At 40.0% G+C, this 19,449-nt stretch overlaps 2 protein-coding genes across 2 annotated transcripts; one reads left to right on the top strand and one right to left on the bottom strand.

Moving 5' to 3' along the window:
• The first annotated feature begins 6,908 nt into the window (after positions 1-6,908).
• thoc1 (THO complex 1) lies at positions 6,909-12,236 on the top strand. The gene is made up of 21 exons (XM_088430013.1): positions 6,909-6,973; positions 7,180-7,253; positions 7,339-7,399; positions 7,463-7,532; positions 7,637-7,755; positions 7,823-7,871; positions 7,939-8,034; positions 8,707-8,789; positions 8,914-8,987; positions 9,063-9,171; positions 9,243-9,377; positions 9,944-10,044; positions 10,129-10,195; positions 10,325-10,375; positions 10,458-10,528; positions 10,597-10,692; positions 10,776-10,841; positions 11,141-11,224; positions 11,299-11,446; positions 11,527-11,614; positions 11,894-12,236. Exons 1-21 carry the CDS (start codon positions 6,926-6,928, stop codon positions 12,169-12,171), a joined length of 1,968 nt encoding a protein of 655 aa, XP_088286139.1. The 5' UTR covers positions 6,909-6,925; the 3' UTR covers positions 12,172-12,236.
• Position 12,237: 1 nt separating this feature from the next.
• On the bottom strand, positions 12,238-18,840 carry usp14 (ubiquitin specific peptidase 14 (tRNA-guanine transglycosylase)). Its single transcript, XM_088430014.1, has 16 exons — positions 18,711-18,840; positions 17,792-17,937; positions 17,585-17,617; positions 17,394-17,498; positions 16,486-16,589; positions 16,346-16,404; positions 16,035-16,165; positions 15,875-15,955; positions 15,725-15,807; positions 15,517-15,631; positions 15,028-15,093; positions 14,755-14,847; positions 14,544-14,672; positions 14,407-14,476; positions 14,061-14,168; positions 12,238-13,638 (listed from the first exon to the last, which is right to left on the bottom strand). The coding sequence occupies exons 1-16, from the start codon at positions 18,724-18,726 to the stop codon at positions 13,484-13,486; spliced, it is 1,494 nt and encodes a 497-aa protein (XP_088286140.1). The 5' UTR covers positions 18,727-18,840; the 3' UTR covers positions 12,238-13,483.
• Positions 18,841-19,449: the final 609 nt, after the last annotated feature.

Here is a 19,449-nt window from a genome sequence, read left to right as displayed (position 1 = left end):
CACGTGTCACGTTTTAAATGCTTGGATCATAAATCAACCAAAGTTGCTCGCGTTGTTTGGGTAACAGTTTATTATTATTATGTTATGCTAGCAACTTTTTCAACTGCATGAGTTGTTATTGCGGTTGTGGGATGGTGGTGGAAGGGGCCGGGGGCTTCCTGGAATATTTCCAGTTGGCAAGACAAATTCATCAATGGCCAGATTAACCCTTTTCAGCGGGGGCCCCTTGGGGGAACTTTCAGTTGGATCCTCTTCTTCTTCTCGGCCCAACTGAAAGCACACTTTGCGGTTTCTTTTTCAGTCGCGGTTTTATGATCGCAGTTTATATTTAATGTGGAGATAATTAAAGCCATAAAAGGTTGATAGCGTGCCAAAAAGTGAAGCCTCAAATGACGCAAATATCTTTAAAAATCTCTGAAATAGAGGGATGATCATTTAAAAATATATGTATATTGTTTTTTTTATAGTGATATACTTTTACATGACATTGATAATCTTGGCTTTTCTTTCCCATATTAATGTGAGTTAATTAAAAAAAAAGATTGAAGAAAACAACAACTGCTTAATTTGTAATATAAATATATTATAAATATAATATATAATATTGTAAATATAATAGAAAGATTTGATCCACCTGTGACGTGTCATCTCTTCTCCCACTGATAAAATGTCCCAGCTCTTGTACTTGAGTGATAATCCATAGTCCATAATTGTAGGACACTCAAACGGGTTAATAAACTGCAAATCCTCCCGACCAAACTTAGATAAATCACTTGAACTCAGAATATGGTCTGGAGGTCATTGACCAAGTTGTTATATTTAGGATATTTCAGAATATTAGAAAACAACGTGTCCAAAATTGACATTATTTCCAATTTTGAATGGCAGTAAATGAGCCTGACATGGGCTAAATTCGACACCTATAGGGTATAGTTCTCCAGCTTCCATTTGCAAGCATATAGAAGGGCGGCATATTGAAAGTCGGCATATTTTGACAAACTATGCAATATTTTAGCCACCTAGTGTTTTTTTATGCTTTTCCTCTGGTATCACACATCAAAAACATCCAAAATCCAGAGTTGGGTTAATTTCCCCCAGGGATCAATTACAGTATCTATTAGGTTTGTAACATGCATCTTAATTAAGATCCCTTCAAACCCGAAGCAATATGCTTATAACGGCTAAACCGTTGAATTCAATTTGAAACACTACTGCAACTGCATATGCTGAGGCATCCAGATGACATCATAGGATGTTTTCTGGAGCATGGACGCATTCCATTCAAACACATTCGAAGTGAATACAATGCTTTGAACCTCCCAAAAAGCAGATGAGCGCTTAACAACAAAGCCTATTGGAACGCTGGCTCCGGAACAGCCATTGGGGGGATTCGGACCGAGCGACCGATGTCCCGCCCCGATGTGTCCGATCTTATATCAGCCATGCCGCAGTGGGGGGGGGGGGGGGGGTGTCCCGCGGAGCCGGCGTCGGTTCCGCTGGCCGACCTTCAAAGCTCCGTACCCCAGGGAAGGCCCTCTAATTGCCACTCAGTCGCTGATGACCGTTTGACACCATGGTGATTTTATTTCTTTTCAAAATAATGGTAAAGTCACGCACAAGAATCTGACGCTCGGTTTTGCACTGTCCTGAATGCATCACGCACGGGGGGGTGATGCAGTTCTCAGAAGCCACTGGCATCCATCCAGCTTCCATTTCTGATGTGCTTTGTTTTTCCATTTTGAACACTAATCAATTTTGGTGCTTTTTTCATGAAAGTATTAGTTGAACTTGTTGAAAATTGTCCAACAATAAGTTTTCAAACTTATTTTCACAAAAATGTTGACAACGTATTTTTTTATCAGCTGAATTCTTGTGTGTTTTGCAGTGTTTTGTTTGAACTCCATAAAGAGTAATTTTGCAACTAAGTTCATAATATATATTTTGGGTGTGTAGTATTCACAAGTTGTTTTTTATTTACAAAAAAGTACTACTTTGGGGGTGGTTCTTGTTCTTTGGGGGGGTACACAAACTCTTTTGTTTATATTTTTTGTTTGCTTAGTTGTTTTTGTAAATTTGCACTTAAGGTCCATACTCAAATCCCACTCATAAGAAAAAGAAGGCGTACTCACCCATTAGAAGTTCATAGTGTTGGTGAATTATCTAAAACAGCTGCTTCCTTGTTTTTTTTTCATCTTTGGGGAAAGGTAGTAAAATGGTAGGATCCTCAATTTGTGGATACAATAGTCCCTGCACATGTCTACAGGTGGGCACAGCTGCTGGCTTTGATTAAAAAAAAAAAAAAAAAAAAAAACATTTTCGCTTGAACCTCATCTTGCCTCTAGTTTTGTTTTTGGTTTTTTAAACACAATGAGAAACAACTTTGGTTACATAATTGAAGCTCATCGTGACTGACAGGTGTCAAGCTGATTGGACCAATTATCATTCTCCTTTTACCAGCTAGACCGACTTGCCCAATCAATTCTATTTACAAAATCAGAGGTCTTTGGGTGTTCTGGAAAAAAGTCTTAACATATACAGTAAATGTAAATGATTAGGTATCACAATAGTGATTTTCTTTATTATCATTATTATTATCAAATTTACGTTATTTTGACGGCACTGTTTCAAACCCGGAACTAGAATCCCCGCCTCTCACAGGAGACTGCAGCGCCCCTTCGATGACGTCATCACGACGCGCCACAACACACCACCACTCGGGAGAATAAAAGAGCCCATTTTCTGATTTATAATTTTTGAGTTTTTGCAATTTTTTAGAGCCACGTTTTTCTCTCAGTTTTGAAAATGGATTGTTTGAGTTGAATGATTGTATGGCAATACAAATATTTTATATTATTTGTTTTATTAATTATTCACATCAGAGAAAACTTTGAAAGAAATAAGGCATAACCACTTGGTTATCACATTACCAGGAGTGTGCCATCCCTTGACTAAAAGAATAAATAACACTAAATAGTAATACTAACAAAATAATTAAAATAACTAAAAAAAAATAATATAGATGTGGAAGAAAATGATCAAAAAATTATCAAAATGCTGCACAAGACTTAAGTAGTTAGAATGCAAGATAATCCTAAGTTAAATAGATAATTTATAAATATTGTACGTAATTGTATTTTATGGTTGTTTATGGAATATTATAATAGAAAGACACTCTCGTAGAGGTTATAATATATATTTAATCCCTCCAACTCTCAGTTTGAGAGATGAAAACGTGGCAGATGGGCACCATCAATAATCAAACCAATTAGCCATATTTCTGCCTGTTCTGAGAATTAATCAAGTACACTGTAGGAAGTTGTTAATCATCTAATAGCAAGTGGAACACCAGCTCCAAGAAAAAAAAAAACGTTTTTTTTTCAATCCATTTGAAAAATTTGGAGGAAGTAAAGTTAATTTGTCTCGCCCCCCTCAAAAAAAAAAGAGCCGAGTGCTCCTGAACAGCTGCTTCTTTGTGTGCCCAAAAAGAGTTTTTGTGACTCACGTTTTGCCTTTAAAGAGAAATGTAATAAACAAAACAATCCTGTAAATCTGCGGTTGCTACAGTTTTGACTACAATTGAGGGGCGACAGCTGGCTTGTAAAAGCTGAAAAAGAAAAAAAACAAAAGCCCGAGGAAGGCTTTCATCCATTCATTCATGCTGTACTTTAAGTTGCTTCTGTTGCCACGACGACAAGACTTTACTCCTGATGGTTGTCCTGCTTAATGGTGCAGAATATTAACACGCTGCTCAGAGGACACTCCAGTACATGGAACATTTTAACCTTCACAAAGTCCTTTTCCATCTTTTGTCAATGTTCAGTCAAAGTCAAAAATGTGTAAGCAGTCAACTCGTTACTAGTTATGTCATGTGACTGTAAGCTACTTATTAGTCATGTTTTGGAGAGTTTTTTTTTTTTTAAAGCTCAGCTTTTGAATGGGGATTGTCAATTTTTTATGATATTATATATATTATATTATTAAATATATCCTTAATATATTCACAACGTGCAGTTTTTTTAATTGAAATTAAATTAAGAACTAAATTAATAGAAAATACCATAAAGATAGTATTAATGATGAGCATAAACACACAGCAAAAGAAGCTAACCTTTCCCAAGGTGTTTTTTTTTTTCTCCATCAATGTGCACAAACGTCCTTGCCAGCCATCTTTTTTTTTTGTCCTTTACGACTTATAAGTGTTTGATGTGTGCTCACACGCTAAGCTAATCATTAAATAACTTTCCATTAACTTTGTGTGCAATCCTCAACACTTTATGCTCTGATGTTAATCCGGACAAGGTCGTTGAAATCGAAGCGAGAGATTGTTTATGATGCGCTCGGGTGCACATCCGCACATCGTCGTGGCTGCGCGATGCGCCGACTGATCATTAACTTGTCGCCGTCAGTGTCCCCAATCATTTTACGACGTGTCGCTAAAAGTGTTTGATGTACGAGTCCAAGTTCCGCTTAGTGCTTCCCAACGTGGAAAATTACTCACATGCTGGAAGGCGTCAAATTATTATGTGTTGAATAACAGTCAGATTATACAAATTTAGTAATATAATTCAATTGAAATGTCAACATTTTGTTTGGGAACCGTGTACGGCAATGGTGTGCAAACTACGGCCCAGGGGGCCATTCGCGGCCCACCATTCATGTTTCAGTGGGCGTGGCATATAGAGTGAAACCTCTACTTATGAAATTAATTCATTCCGGAAGTCATTTTGTGATTTTTTTGTAAGTAGAGGCGCATTTTAAAAAGCATAAGCCGTTGCAAGCAAAAAAAAAAAATACAAACTACCACTGAACACGTTGAAGTAATAATATGAATCAATTAAAACTGTTACAGATACATATTAGAATTATATTACTGCTTAATAATCATAGGATTCAAAGTACATAATACACAATAAGAGAAATTATCTTCATTTACCTTCAAGAGTTCGATTTTTTTTTTTTTTATCATTGTCATATGCATAGTAAAACCACACAATGAAATTCTTATTCTGTTCACTTCCCCGAGTAGACTACATTCCATAATTGAGCAAATAATAAGGTAGGCAAGAAAACAAACAAAAAAAAACGCAACCCCAGCGATAAATGAGGGAACGCTGCAAAGCTTTTGGAAATACCTAACAACACAAATAAACGACCGCAACAAAAATAATGAGCCCGTGTCGTTCAACTAATTTTCTCAACGTATTTAACAGAAAGAAGTTATGTGGAAGCTGATTACATTAACTGGGAAATATAAAGAATATATATTTGATTGCTTGATTGATTGTAGCACTTGTAATAAATTAAAATCATATGATTTTAAGGTGGCCCTTGCATCTTTCTGTTTTTCTGTACGCGGCCCTCCAACGAAAACCTTTGGACGCCCCTCAAATCCAACCAAAAACACAAAACTCCCTTGTGGAGCTAACCCGAAGCTAAAAATGTCCCGAGGATCGCTATACGGGAACGCTTCCTGATTCTGCATCCTCATAAAGCAAAATAAACTACCATGGACTTTAGAAATATAATATCCACCATAACACTTAAGCCCATTATGAGCCTGATATGACACAAGACATCTTCACGTGATGTTTTATGGGCGCCGTGTGACCGACGTCTAATTCTTCAATATGCCCAGTCATTGTGCATTGTGTATACAAAAGTTGTTTTGCAGTTTGTCCTCCGCCAAGTGCACAATGCTCTTTTTGTTGCCCCGCGCTCGTTTTGTCCCGGAGTGTCGTTCCGCAAATGATTTGGCCTCCGGGACCGCGGACCTTGATTATTTCCAGGCCTAAGGAAACATGGGAGAGTGTTGGGAGATGCTCTCATTATATGAATCTAGAAATAACAAAGCGGTGAGAAAATGGAGAGGGGGGTGGGGTCTATCCTGCTTTGAGTCGGCAAAGTTCAATCGGATCCTGACCGGCGGTGAATGAAACCGAAAATATGATATTTTCAGAAAAAAACCCACAGATTTTGAACGTTGTTGACACAAAACTCAAACTTTGGCTAATCCTTTTAAACTAGCAACTTTGAAAGATGCCAAACATCACACCGATGACCACATTTGGCACGTGATGTTATTTTTAGTCGACAGCAAGTGCAAAATGGTCACACCTGACATGGATCAAAAAGGTGGATTTAGCTGCTTAATAATTCATATTCCACAAACACAATTGTAATCAGAATACAATTTTTTTAGGCTACTTTGATGGATGTAAAGACAAACTTGGAGTCGACTCCGAGCATTTTCGAGCAAAAATTATATATTTTACACATAATAATACAATATGCTGCGGGCTGCCGCATGAATATATCAATTTTTAATTATATTAGTAATAACATATGAAACTTAATAACTGGCAGTGCACTGTAATGGCTGATTAATTTTAATGGACTTTGTGACATTGTTCACCCTTACAATAACGTCATTGCATAGCTAAGTTCCTAAGTTATAAATATTGCACTCAGAGATGTCAAATACTGTATTTTCTGTATAAAGTCTAACTAATTTGTATTGTCCAGCTCGATTGCATAACGCATGATTTCCTTTAAATATAATGTGCAACAGCGCTCCCAGCAGGCCAAAAGTGGCACTGCACAGAATGCATGCCAAACCTGTTTTTGAGAGTCGTATTCCTAATTCGTAGTGTTTTATAAATTTTATACTTATTCACGTTATGTTTCATGGTTATTATTTTTGGAATTCCCGATAGTGTCTAGAAAAAAATACCCAAGATCAAGTGTTAAAACGTAATCAAATGCGCCGTCACTGAACACTCAACAAACGATGACCTAAAGAATAGAAAAATTATAAATAGCTTTGAAAACATGTTATGAATATCAAGGTATTGGTTCAACATTATCCATTACCACCTTATGACTGACAACCCGGAAGCAGTTCGATTGACTTCCGGTTTGTGTAAAAATGTCGCCTCCCTTGTTCGATTTTGTCGAGGCTAAAGACAAGCTTACGGTGGGAAATCGTCCAGTCGTGTTTATTTTTACAAACGTGCATTATTTAGTGCTGTGTTGTGGCATCCTAAATTACGTCATTCCGAAAGTTTGTGACTCGATGCGCTTCTTTTTTCCCTCTGCCTCTTTGCTAGTTTAGCACGTAGCCAATGCTAACAATTTGCTGTTGTCTCACGTTCAATGAATATCCCTATCGTCAACTCGTAGGAATCCACCAAGCAAGCGCTGAGCGACAAAAGCAGCAAAGTGATTGTTCACGCATTCAATCACATCCACGGAAAGTAAGCGATGGCCGTGAGCTAAATAACCTCAACAATATCGCAACTTAGCACGAATGCTAACTTTTGTGTTCTCCGTGCTTTGCAGTGAGACTGAAAAGAAAACCACGCTGGACCAGGCTGTCAGGGGCGTGCTCGGGGAGCAGATTGTAAGTCGTATCGTTTCTAAGAATATTTTGTTCGTTGCAGTTAATGTTTCTGTTTGTGCACAGATGGATCAGGCGTCAAGCTGTGAGGACTACTTGTCTCTTATCGACATGAGCATAGATGCCGTCACCGAAGGTATGATGGCTGATGTGGTTTATTCCTTGCTACTGGTGAACGAAATATTGATTTAAAGTCTCACAAGGTGGCAAGCAGTTAAATCACAACTTGCACGCATGCAGGTATCTGCTCTGCAACGACGCCTTTTGTGCTGCTGGGGGACGTGCTGGACAGTCTTCCCTTGGACCAGTGCGACAACATTTTCTCCTTTGTGGAGAGAAACGTCGCTACGTGGAAATCGGTAAATATAGAAAAACACTTTTTTGTTTAATTATTCGTTTTCTAACTATGACCTGTCCCTCTCCTAGAACTCATTCTACACAGCTGGCAAGAACTACCTGCTGAGGATGTGTAATGGTAAGTCCTTATTTTTGTATTTTTCGATAATTGCCAGACTCAAAGATATTCTTATTCGAATTTCTAGATCTTCTGCGGCGCCTGTCCAAGTCTCAGAACACCGTCTTCTGCGGGCGGATACAACTCTTTTTGGCTCGCCTATTCCCACTGTCGGAGAAATCTGGTAAAATCCATTAAATAATAGGGATGGGACATAGCATAAGATTTAGGCTTGTCGGGTTACAATAAAAACACAAAAGACGCTGCGAATATGAACAAATATCTTTTGGTATGCTATTATTTTGAAGTTCTTCCCGGAAACTTGACGCTATGCACATACTGTTCCACCCTCTTGGAGTGAGTTGCTGGTCGTGATTCCTGACAGCACCGCCTTTTTCTCAAATCACCGTCAAATCGACGTGATGACGCTAACATTTTATTGTTGCCAGCATTTAGCGCAGCAACTGGCTTAATCTAGCCGCTAGCTACTAGTGCTTGTTTTCCCCAGAGCAGTGAGATTGTTTTTAATGGGCGAGTTAATTGACGAGAGTAACTGCACATTTTGATGCTGACATAGTTGCGGTCGCTACTGATAATTTTTTAACATAACAGGCTAAGTCAAATGTTTTTTTTCTGCGAATCTGGTGTTGTTTTGTCTCAATAGTCTTTCGTTAGTAAGTGGAAATATATGATTTGGTCTTCTAGGTTTAGAATTGTAGAATTTTATTAAAAATCTACTCTCGTTCTTGGTACTCAATCTCGTTTTAGTGGATTTGTGTCTCGTCCCATCCCTAATAAATAATGAAGTCGGAATATAATGCATTTTAGTAAGGAGTTTATGTTGTGCGGTTGGCAGGTCTGAACCTCCAGAGTCAGTTCAACCTGGACAACATCACTGTGTTCAACAAAAATGAAGATGAAAGCACTTTTGGGCTGAAGGTTAGCATTGTAGCTAAATGTGTTTAGCTTCATGCGGTTTTTAGCTTGTTAAAACTCGTAGTACAAATGTGTTTTTCTGGAAAATCTTAATATTTGGGCTGCGTTTAAAACGTTGCCACGGCAGCACACGGACGACAAGGAGGATGGCATGGAGGTGGAGGAAGGAGAGATGGGCGAGGAAGAAGCACCCGTGTCGTGGTACGTAGCGCACAAAAGAATGCTAACAAATTGATGACAGGCATTCACGTTGGCTTTTTTTTTTTTTTTTTGAAGCTCCATCCCCATCGACTACAACCTGTACAGAAAGTTCTGGACGCTGCAGGACTACTTCCGGAACCCGGTGCAGTGCTACGACAAAGTCTCCTGGATGACCTTCATCAAGGTACGATGGTGTACTCTATAGACCTGGCATGGGCGCTTGAAGGTGACTAGCGCGGTCGTGCTTCGCCGCAGTACTCGGACGAGACGCTGGCCGTGTTCAAGAGCTTCAAGCTGGACGACATGCAGGCGTCCAAGAGGAAGCTGGAGGAGCTGCGGGCCTCAGGCGGCGAGCATGTCTACTTTGCTAAGTTCCTCACCAGCGAAAAGGTGACGGGGTTTGATTGTTTCGCTGTTTATTAGTTATTTTACAATATAGTGGTTTACATATTCATAGTAGGGATGGTGCGAGACAAATTCCACGAGACGTTTCACAAGATTGAACAAGAGTAATATAAAACGACGCTCGCTAAATTTTCAAGTTTTCAAATGTACTAGCTTGCTTGCAAATGTAGAGGAGATAAGAGGCACTTTTGCTAAAGGCAAAAGTGATCAGTAGCAACGGCAACCGTGTCAATGTCAGCAGTAAAGTGTGCAGGTTTTGTCTGTTTCCTAATTTGTGTGTGCACGCGTAAGATATAGTCGTTATACCTTTTTTCAAGGTATCAGTACTCAAGCAGTTTTACGACCAATAGACATTACAACCTAGAATAAAAGAAAATGTTTTTAATTGCATCTAATTTTAAGCAAAATGTTATACTGCAATTTTGTAGGTCTTTCTTTAAAATGATAAATCTTTTTTTTGGGGGGCGGGCGAATTTTTTTTGATAGCGGTGACGGCTTGAGTATATATACATTACAGTGTTTATATAATGTGTTATTGTGAACCTGTGCAGCTGATGGACTTGCAGCTGAGCGACAGCAACTTCCGCCGCCACATTCTGCTGCAGTACTTGATCCTCTTCCAGTACCTCAAAGGACAAGTCAAATTCAAAAGGTAATGATTAATAAAGCTGGCGGGGGGGTTGAATAACTATGTATAAAAAAAAAAAAAAAACTAATGTAATTGCTCTTTTCAAAGCTCCAGCTGTTTGCTAAATGACGACCAAGCCGCATGGATCGAGGAAACAACCAAGCTAGTTTACCAGGTAACTGCAGCTATTAAAGTATTATTTATAAATATACATAAAAAAACAGTTGAGATATTGTAATATATGTAAAAAAATGGCGACTGTCCCCCTATACTTTTTGTCATCTTTCTTATTTGGCCCTCGTAGCTTCTCAAGGAGATTCCTCCAGACGGGGATAAGTTTGCCGCCATGGTGGAAGTAAGTCATGACCCACTATTGCTATTGCTAAAGCTAACATGTTGTGACGCCTGAATAACGATCCGCGGCTTGTTTGCCACAGCGTATCCTCAACACAGAGGAAAATTGGATCGCTTGGAAAAACGAAGGCTGTCCCAGCTTTGTGAAAGAACGGTACTTCAAGCGCAAGGATGTCTGCACTTTTTCCAGATTTCGGTCCGCAACATTTTCTATGTCGTCAGGCCGGTCGACGACAAACCCAAGCGGCCCACCAGGAAACGAGCGGCTCCAGAAGACTTTCTAGGAAAAGGGCCCGACAGAAAGATCTTCATGGGAAAGTAAGGATTGTTGTTGGTATTTTTTGTTATTATTACTTGCTACAAGAAAATCGTTTTCAATTATGATTTTTTTTCAAATCAAGTGACGAGCTTACTCGCCTGTGGAACTTGAATTTGGACAACATGGAAGCCTGCAAATCAGACAGCAGGTAAAAACGTTACACGATTTCCTCTGGTGGAAATGTAGATTTGAAGGCACCGATTTTAGCCATTTTGTACAGTGACCCGCAAGTGCAATGCACAAAAACAAACGACCTAGCTAACAAAAGAAAAAAAAATCTGACACACACACAATAAAAAAAGACAGAAATTTTGTTTGCAATTTTCTTCGATTTTTTTTTTTTTTGCCTTTGTCTTTCAAATTGCATGTGAGATTCTTTGTTGGCACATTTGTTTTAGTGATTTACACTTAAGGGCCACTGTCGTTATGGTATATTCTCGTATTCAGGGAATTCATGCCTTCTTTGGATGAATTCTTCGCTGAAGCCATTGAGCAGGCCGACCCCGTCAACATGGTGGAGGAAGAGTACAAGTAAGTCCCCTCTAACTCATTCAGGCAGTTTCAGAGCAAGTTTTGATTTCCAACAAGGGTGTTCCTTCGCAAAGGGTCGTTCGGAATCCAAACTACGGCTGGCGGGCGTTACGGCTGCTCTCCAGAAGGAGTCCGCACTTTTTTCAGCCCACCAACCAGAAGTTCAACAGCTTGGCCGACTACTTGGACAGCATGGTCAGCAAACTGGCCAAGGAGTTGCCCGTAAGGAAGCGTTCTAAGCGTCAACGGCATTTCAGAGATGAAAATAAAGCCACCGCCAACTGTGTCACGTGACCGTACAGAAGGACATCCCCTCGGAAGAGATCAAGACGGGCGAGGACGAGGACGACGACGAAAATGGGGACAACCTGCTTAAAGACAGCAATGACAGTGAGATGCCATTTTATCATTCAGTTATCATTGGATTCAACTATAAAATAGGCAATGGCTGAGATGGCGAAAACGATTACGAAAAAAAAGTGATTTCCGTGATTTTAAAGGCACCTTATTGAGTCAACTCTGCAAGCGGTAATGATACCATATCACCAATCTGGTGAAGGGATTAAGACAAACACATCCGCCTATTAGAAAGACATTTTTGGATACAAATGCAGATCACTATTCTATAGCATAGTGACTTTTCTCTTAAATGTTCTTTTGCTTGTCCAGGCCCAAGCATGCCAAGCAAGATGGTGAACAACCAGCAGATGGACGACGTGGCGGCCAAGCTGGGCAGCCGCTGGAAGTCGCTGGCCTCGCATTTGGAGATGCGGGCGGCCGAGCTACGCGAGATCGAGGCCGAGAGCGAGGACCCCGACATGCGGGCAAAGTTGCTACTGGTCACCTGGCAGGACCGGGAAGGGACGCAGGCCACTGTGGAGAGCCTGGTGGCGGCCCTCAACGCAGCCGGATTCGCCAAACTGGCAGACGAACTAAGCGAGGGTTGAACCAGCCCTATTAAGATTTTTTTTTTCTTTTTAAACCTCACATTAAAGACATCTTTTGATACCTAGTGGCATACACTTTTTTTTATTATTTGCAGCACTTATGAAAAGCCATCAGTCAATAACTTAGAACATGTGTGGGGATGAATAAAACAACTGCGCTCAGTCTTTAGCACACACTAAGACTTAAATTCAACGGCTGAACTGGTCTTGACAAAGGTAGGGTGAACATTTGGCAGATGTGCTCCGCAACAGCGGGGGGCAACCTTTTTGCGATCGGAAGAGGGACCATTTTACAACAAGCGCTCCTAGGGAAAAAATCTGCACCAAATATTTTTATTAAAACTGATGACCGGTTCAAATCTGACCTTAACTCAAACGTGTCAAGCTGTGATTGGCTCATAATTAAGTGCTTTGGAAAACCAATGAGCATTTTAACCAGTTACCCATGTTTTGTTTTTTTGTAAGTAAACAGGAACACCTCCCTCCTCCCCCGTAGTGTGCACACCTTGCCATAAAAAGCAAAAATCCACAAATACTCGAGCCAATAGGATGGGGTACCACTTGCAAATTTTTGTGGGGGTCTCGAGGACCCACCAAAAAGCGCTGCAAAAGACAATGGAGCAATGTCCAAATTTCACGTTTTGAAGCGTGAAAATAATTACACTGAATATTACATGGAGATAGTTTGTTTTGCGTTTTCTCAAGTGGGGTTATGGTGTTGGGGGAAAAAAAAACCAGGCAAAATAAAATGAAAAAAATTCACCAAGTGGTCCCATCCTATTGGCCTCTACCCACATAAACAAAAAAGGTCACTTATTTATCGACACAAGGCTACGGTTCAACTACATGATACTCTTCCCATTCCAACAATTCCTTAACATGAAAATGGCACCAAAGCAACAGCTTGCTGACGTCTGAGCAAAAAATGGAATCTGAACATGCAAGGGTCCACTGTGCATTTAGTTTGCCCACCACTGCCGCGGAACAGAAAAGGAATGCGAGCCACGCAAGTGAAAACAGTTGCTTATGAGCACCTTTAAAAGAAGGAAAAAAAAAAAAACGCGTATAAAACATCAGCAGCCTCGCATTCAGTTCCAGTCCTTTTTTCTCCCCTTAAGCTCACTATGGTTCAAATTTAAACACCGTACAGGGAAAAAAAAAAAATATTTGAGGTGATCCATTAAGTAAAGACACCAGTTTTATTGCACGGCTTATGCAGACAGTGCGTTGCTTTTTTTTTTTTGTCTTTTTTTTTGTTTTGTTTTGGAAATGGCAAATTTAGAGGAAGGCTTCCTCCGCATAAGGGAGGGGGCTATTGTTCCTCTTTTTCCTCCTCTAATATCTCCAGCCTCCGCGGGCCGTAAAGTAGAACGTAGGCAATGTGCCAGTCACCGCCACCCGACAATCGCAGGATGTCCTCCGGTGACACCACGCTCACCTTGTCGTCGTCGAACTTCACCCACTCGTCTGCGGAGAGACGTGTGGACGCATTAGATTCAAATTGATTGTCGCCTCATTCACTTCCAGAATTCTCTTCTTTTAAAATAGTAATAAGAAAAAAAATAATGAAATTCCGGTCAAATACATTTTTTAACGAAGAAGAGCTGACACCCTTGACTAATGCTTACCTTAATATAAAACAATTGAGCAGTGTAATGCTAACTGTGACCATTGGATGACAGTGTTTCCACACTTAGAAACACAGCTATTACCTACATCAATTCTAACTGAAGAATGGAAGTCAATCTTTCATACGGCAGCACCCATATTAGTTAACGCTGTAACTAATGCATTGAAAACATGGCTCAAAAGCTTGTGTATGAAATTACCCGACGAAGACAAAAGCCAAGGACATTTTTGCTAGTTTTATAAAAATGTGACTTGGGTACCTTCTTTCCTCTTGACCCAGCCCACATAATGGCCCGATGAGCTGGAGCGGCCTTGATGCGTGAGCACCGCCTGCAGGTCATAGTAGCCGCTGTTGTTGGAGCCCACGTCTACAAACCAGACATCAGATTACTTGAAATTCCTTCAATTATTGTCCAGGATATTCATTACATTTGACGCAAAGTCAGAAACATCAGAGGACATAGAATTGTACTGTGGAGGCGCAAACAAAAAGAAGAATTTGCATAAGTTTATCTGAACACAGCAAATATTTATGAGCGGCATACTAAACTGAAAGCATGTTTGGCATTTGAGCAAAGTCACATGATCGGTGATGTCACTACTCACCATGAGGAAAGGAGAAGGGTTCATATTTCACCTCCTTTTCCGTGCCTTCTTTCTTTGTCTCCTGTTTTGGCTACAAATTACAAAGATTATATCATATGGTCAAGGGCAGACCTGCAAGCGGGCTGTCTGGACTTCACCTTCTTCTGCTGCCTCTCCAGCTTCTTGTCCTCCACCTCCTTGAATTTTGACCTGGTGGCCAGCATGCTCTCCTGCAGCTCGGCCGTGCAAAGCTCATACACGTCCAGCATCAGGGGGAACTTCACGTCCTGAAAACGGCCAAGGCCGAGGTCAAAAAAGAAAAAAATGGACGCACGCTAAAGGAGAAAGTCGCTCGCGGTCGTGACGCACCTTCAGCACTTTGGCGTTCACCGACTCTTTCTCCTTGTAGTAGAATCGCACCATCTGCACCGTCAGGTAAGCGGGGAGGCGACTCAGCTTTGACTGTGGACAGAAATAAAAGGACCAAGTGAGAGAAAAAGAAGACGTACATTTGATGTAAATGGGAATTGGGGGGGAATTAATAAAGAATTATGGTAAGTCGGAATGCAATTAAAAAGAACTGGTCAAAAGGAAGAAGCTGAAACTGAAGTTCATGTCACTGTCAAGGTTCTTATTACTTACAGATTTGATGTAGAGAGCATTTCTGTCCAAGGTTGTTGACATTTTGGTAATTTCTTCCTGAAGTCTCTGTTGACATGAGCAACATTTTATTACTATGGGACGCACCAAAGCCATACAGTAATTTATTGAGTCAACGCTAAACAAGTACAAAGCAAACAAACAATCCAGTGTCAAAATGTTCCACATATCCCCCTAAAAAAAAGGGGTCATTCCATGACAAACCATACAGAAAATCAATAAATGAAATATTAACCACATATATTTTGATTTCCACTAAACTTGATGAACTTATTGATTTAAACTTATTGATGATGATGGCGCAACACTAACAACAATTTTAGGAACTACTGGTTCAATCTTCACGGATGAGTTTTGTTGAGTCACTCCCCTTAAAATCTAGTGATTTGGCATGACATTTTCCATTGCAGTTTTAACAAAACTGTAGCAAACAGTGAGGAGATGCCATGTTTGGCCACATGACACACATACCAGCCTCAGTCCCGTTGCCAGATATTTGACTTCTTGATTGATGAAACAGCTGAGCTGGAGCTGACTTTCTTTGCCCTTGATTGGTTCCTCCTCGTCCGACTCTGTGCATTTCATGCTGAACAAGACTTAAGGAGAAAAACAAACAATACTTGACAGTATTATAAGCAAGAAGAAAAAAAGAAACAACTCATAAGGTGAGAAAGGATACGTCGTCTCAAACTCGACACCAAAATACTGGTCAATAAAATTCTTCTTTGAAGAGGCAGAAGCAGCTCCGCTTTCAGCATCAGTCTAAGATGAAACGGGCTGTTAATCAAGTAATGTTTCAAAAATGTGTGTGTATGTGTGTGTGCGTCACCTCCATGGGAGTCTCTGGCTCTAGTGGCTCCAGCTTCTGCTGAAGAACCCTCATCATCTGCAGCCAGCATTCGTTAGCATCCTGAAAAAACAAAGGAGGGAATTAACAAGAGGCGACCAAGATGTGAAGATGATGTTTGACTCTTGAGAATTTTCCAGACCTGCTGGAGGTACTGTCCTTGTTCTCCCTTCTCAGCAAACTGTGGGAAGGCCATGTGGAGGAACTGCAGAAGGATGATGGGAGGAAGACTGGATGAGGTCTTGTCCATGGTCTCGTATAAGTCACGCAGAGCTGACGAAACACACCAGAGTCCAAACTGGTCTTATACTGCATCTTGGAATTTTGTCCATTGTGCCAAATCAATCCGAGGCAACAAATCTCAAACGCGGTGGAAACCGGCAAAAAGTCGATTTACTCAAGGTGTGTGCGTTTGTGTTTGGGGGAGGTCAAGCAAATAAGCTTCCCTCCTACCTGCTGTGATGTACTGTGATGATGCGTTGGGTCCTGAAGAACGCAGCGCACCGGTATACCTGGAGAGGGGGGGAGACACTTGGCATTAGCTGAATGGTGGCAGCAAGTAGCCCAATGGCGAAGCTTGGTGGCTAACTAACCTTCGTAGCGCAGTTTTGAGCTCTGGCACAGAGCGCAGACACTGCACGGTGGCATTCATGTAGCAGGTGTTGCCTAGATTGGTCAGCCCACAGGGAACGTCCATCTGAAGATCAATCATACACTCAAGTTTAAAAAAAAAAAAGTTTATTTACGACTTTCACCAGGGTGCAGATCCTCAGTATGTAAAGCTTTTCATTTGATGGCTTTATATTCAGTCTGAAAATGTTTTCCATACAAATTTTGACTGGGTTTTAAGAGAATAAAAACGTTTTTTGGGAAAGAAAAATCAGATAATCAAACAAATACAATTGTTTGTTTTAATATTGAAATTATTCTTAGTCATTTTTACTGACAAAAAAAGGTTTTTGATACTCACTCAAAAATGTTGTAAGTGTAAAATAATACAAATAATTAAATCAAGTTGTCACATAAAATAACATAAATTCCAAGAAAAATGCTAATCATATTTGTATTTATAGTTGAGGAAAACCTGTTCAATTATTACAGCGAATAGTTTGAAGTTGTTCAGTGTTTGCCATTCAGACCCCCTTTTGCATGAACTCTTGAAAACATAAGCACCAGGGAATGAATGACTTAACTCTTAAAAGATACAAATTTACATATTTTATTTTATTTGTTACTGATAAATGTTGTGATTAGAACATATTCACTCAATCACCCTAACATATTTGAATATTGGAATAAATGTAAAAAAAAATGTTTATTACGTTATTTAAATGAATATAATGTAATTATTCAACGAGAGGAAAAAATACAAAATAAATACAATTAATAAATGCATTTTGAGTAAAATCTTTAGGAGGGAAAACGTCTAAATTGACAACTTTAAGAGTCATATTTGACCCGCACGGGATACTTTGCCCGCCACACTCGACTGTATACTCACTGCTGAAGCCAGCTGCTCATCAGTCATGTCTTCTACAAACATTGGTCTGACAGCAGGCTCCTCGGGAAGCGCTTCCGCTGATCCCATCATCAACAGAGTCATGCCCTAAACACACACATATTACATTTAAGAATCATCCCTGTTCCTCACTCAGCTTATCGCATTCTAATTGGAAGCGCTTGACGACTCACATTTTTCAGTTTTATGTTACCCCACTCATCATCCTAAAACAGAGAAAACGTGAATTAATACCCACACAAGATGATGAATTCTGTACATTGATCATTAACCGCAACAAGTGTTCCAAGCTCACTGTATGCATATGAAGCATAAATAAGATCTAGCTTAATCATCCCATAAACAAAGCGTCAATATCAAAATATCCATGCGCTTTTTACCTTGAGGGTGCCTCCCTTCACCATCACCTTCTGTCTGTCTGGCTGCACTCCTGTCAGGGCAAAAAGCTGAGCCTTGAACACCATGGGAGGCTCCTCGGTGTTCAGCTCCACAGCGTCAAACTTCTCTTTGCCCCATTTCACATTGACTGATGAGAAACATAAGAAATCCAACATGAGTGAATGATAACGGAACTCAAAACGAGTATGAGTGGTGCTCCTCCGGTGTATGACACAGCAGAAAAAAAAAGTTAGCAACAGCACCTGTCCGGGAGGATAGAAGGAGGGGTTCGTTCGCTCGACATGCTAAGCTAGTGAGCGACAGGTAGTAGCAGGGTTGCCGTGTCTTACCTCGACACATAAACGAAAAATTACCGATATTTATGAATTTTATACGCGTTGCAATCGTTGGGGTCTTAGCCCAAAAGGTCAGTGTGTGAACTTAAGGTTCGAACTAGCGCTGTTAGCATGGCTAATCGTGCTAGTGTTCCAACAAGTCAGCAAAATTCTGTACAATTTATCTAGGATCGTACGAAATCGAAAATGTTTTTTTTTATCGCTGTGTGAGATAAGCAAATGTAAAAAATGACGATAAAGTATCACCTCCTTAGCAGTTAGCTAGAACGAGATACTAGTAGTACCAAGACCATTTACTAAGTAGCCGGCTCGAGAACATACGTTAGCTCAAATGCAACACAATGCGTGATTTTTGTTAGTTATGCGTGTCACTTCTTGTTTTGTGAGAAAAATCAGCCAAACACTACCCCCTCTAAGCGTAGAAGATACTCTGTAGCCATTAGCATGCTAACCGCACATGAAGCTAGCCGAGCTAGCAGGCTAAATTACAATCGTGCGCTAAAAAAAGAGAACTTGTTTCATGTTTGTTTTTATTTTAACTTCCGTGTTAAAAACAAGTACATACCTGAAAACACCGGCATACTTGGCAAGCTGCTAGGTTCCGAATTGTTTTATTCCTGTTTTCAGTCCTCCGGGGTGCGAATGAGTTGTCTTGGCTGCTAGTTCAGTGCAGTCTGAACTTCATTCAAATGACGCTGCAACAACATGCTGGGAACTTATCGATTAACTCTTGCATCGACTCGCCATGCCTGGGGCGTCACTTTTACATCGCAAATAATAATAAAAAATAAACACTAACGAACCAAAACCCTATTAAATCATTTTTTCGGATTTTGCTGGAAATAATTTCCTTTTTTAATCACAAAGTATGTTTTTTTTTAAACAATTCAAACACAAACATGTTATTTTAAAAAACTGTAGTACCGAAACAAAACCTCCACTAGTTGGAAAAAAAAAAAAAAAACAACTTCGGAATTAAATACAAAAAATAACCTGTGCATAGTTAAAAAAAATATTAATAATTAGCACATATATCCCACTTTAACCTCAAAAACATTTTTTTTTTACTCTAAGACACCCTTTCCTTGCATTAATACGTCTCTATTTTCCCTTTAAAGAGACACTGTGTAAAATTTAGACAGTTTTTCATTTCGACAGCAGGAGGTGCTGCATTTACCATTGTCCGTAGCTATAACAAACATGACAGCCTCCGGAGAAGTGCCACCCACCATGTAATATCATTTAATAACCTACAATTATATTTAAAACATTCTGTAGGTCGTTAAGAACACATTTAAAAGTTT

This window comes from Hippichthys cyanospilos, chromosome 12 (genome assembly GCF_059441005.1).
Source record: "Hippichthys cyanospilos isolate Australia breed blue-spotted pipefish chromosome 12, RoL_Hcya_1.0, whole genome shotgun sequence".
NCBI lineage: Eukaryota > Metazoa > Chordata > Actinopteri > Syngnathiformes > Syngnathidae > Hippichthys > Hippichthys cyanospilos.
This window is presented reverse-complemented; position numbering and strand designations above follow the sequence as displayed.

Excerpts from the sequence above, each read along its gene's own strand:
- thoc1 (XM_088430013.1), top strand. The coding sequence starts at position 6,926 with ATGTCGCCTCCCTTGTTCGATTTTGTCGAGGCTAAAGACAAGCTTACG. Across the intron at positions 9,378-9,943 it reads AGTTCCTCACCAGCGAAAAG|CTGATGGACTTGCAGCTGAG; the intron begins GTGACGGGGTTT and ends GAACCTGTGCAG. Across the intron at positions 10,529-10,596 it reads CCCAGCTTTGTGAAAGAACG|GCCGGTCGACGACAAACCCA; the intron begins GTACTTCAAGCG and ends CTATGTCGTCAG.
- usp14 (XM_088430014.1), bottom strand. Across the intron at positions 16,590-17,393 it reads ATGAGCAGCTGGCTTCAGCA|ATGGACGTTCCCTGTGGGCT; the intron begins GTGAGTATACAG and ends ATTGATCTTCAG. Across the intron at positions 13,639-14,060 it reads CTGGGTCAAGAGGAAAGAAG|ACGAGTGGGTGAAGTTCGAC; the intron begins GTACCCAAGTCA and ends GTCTCTCCGCAG.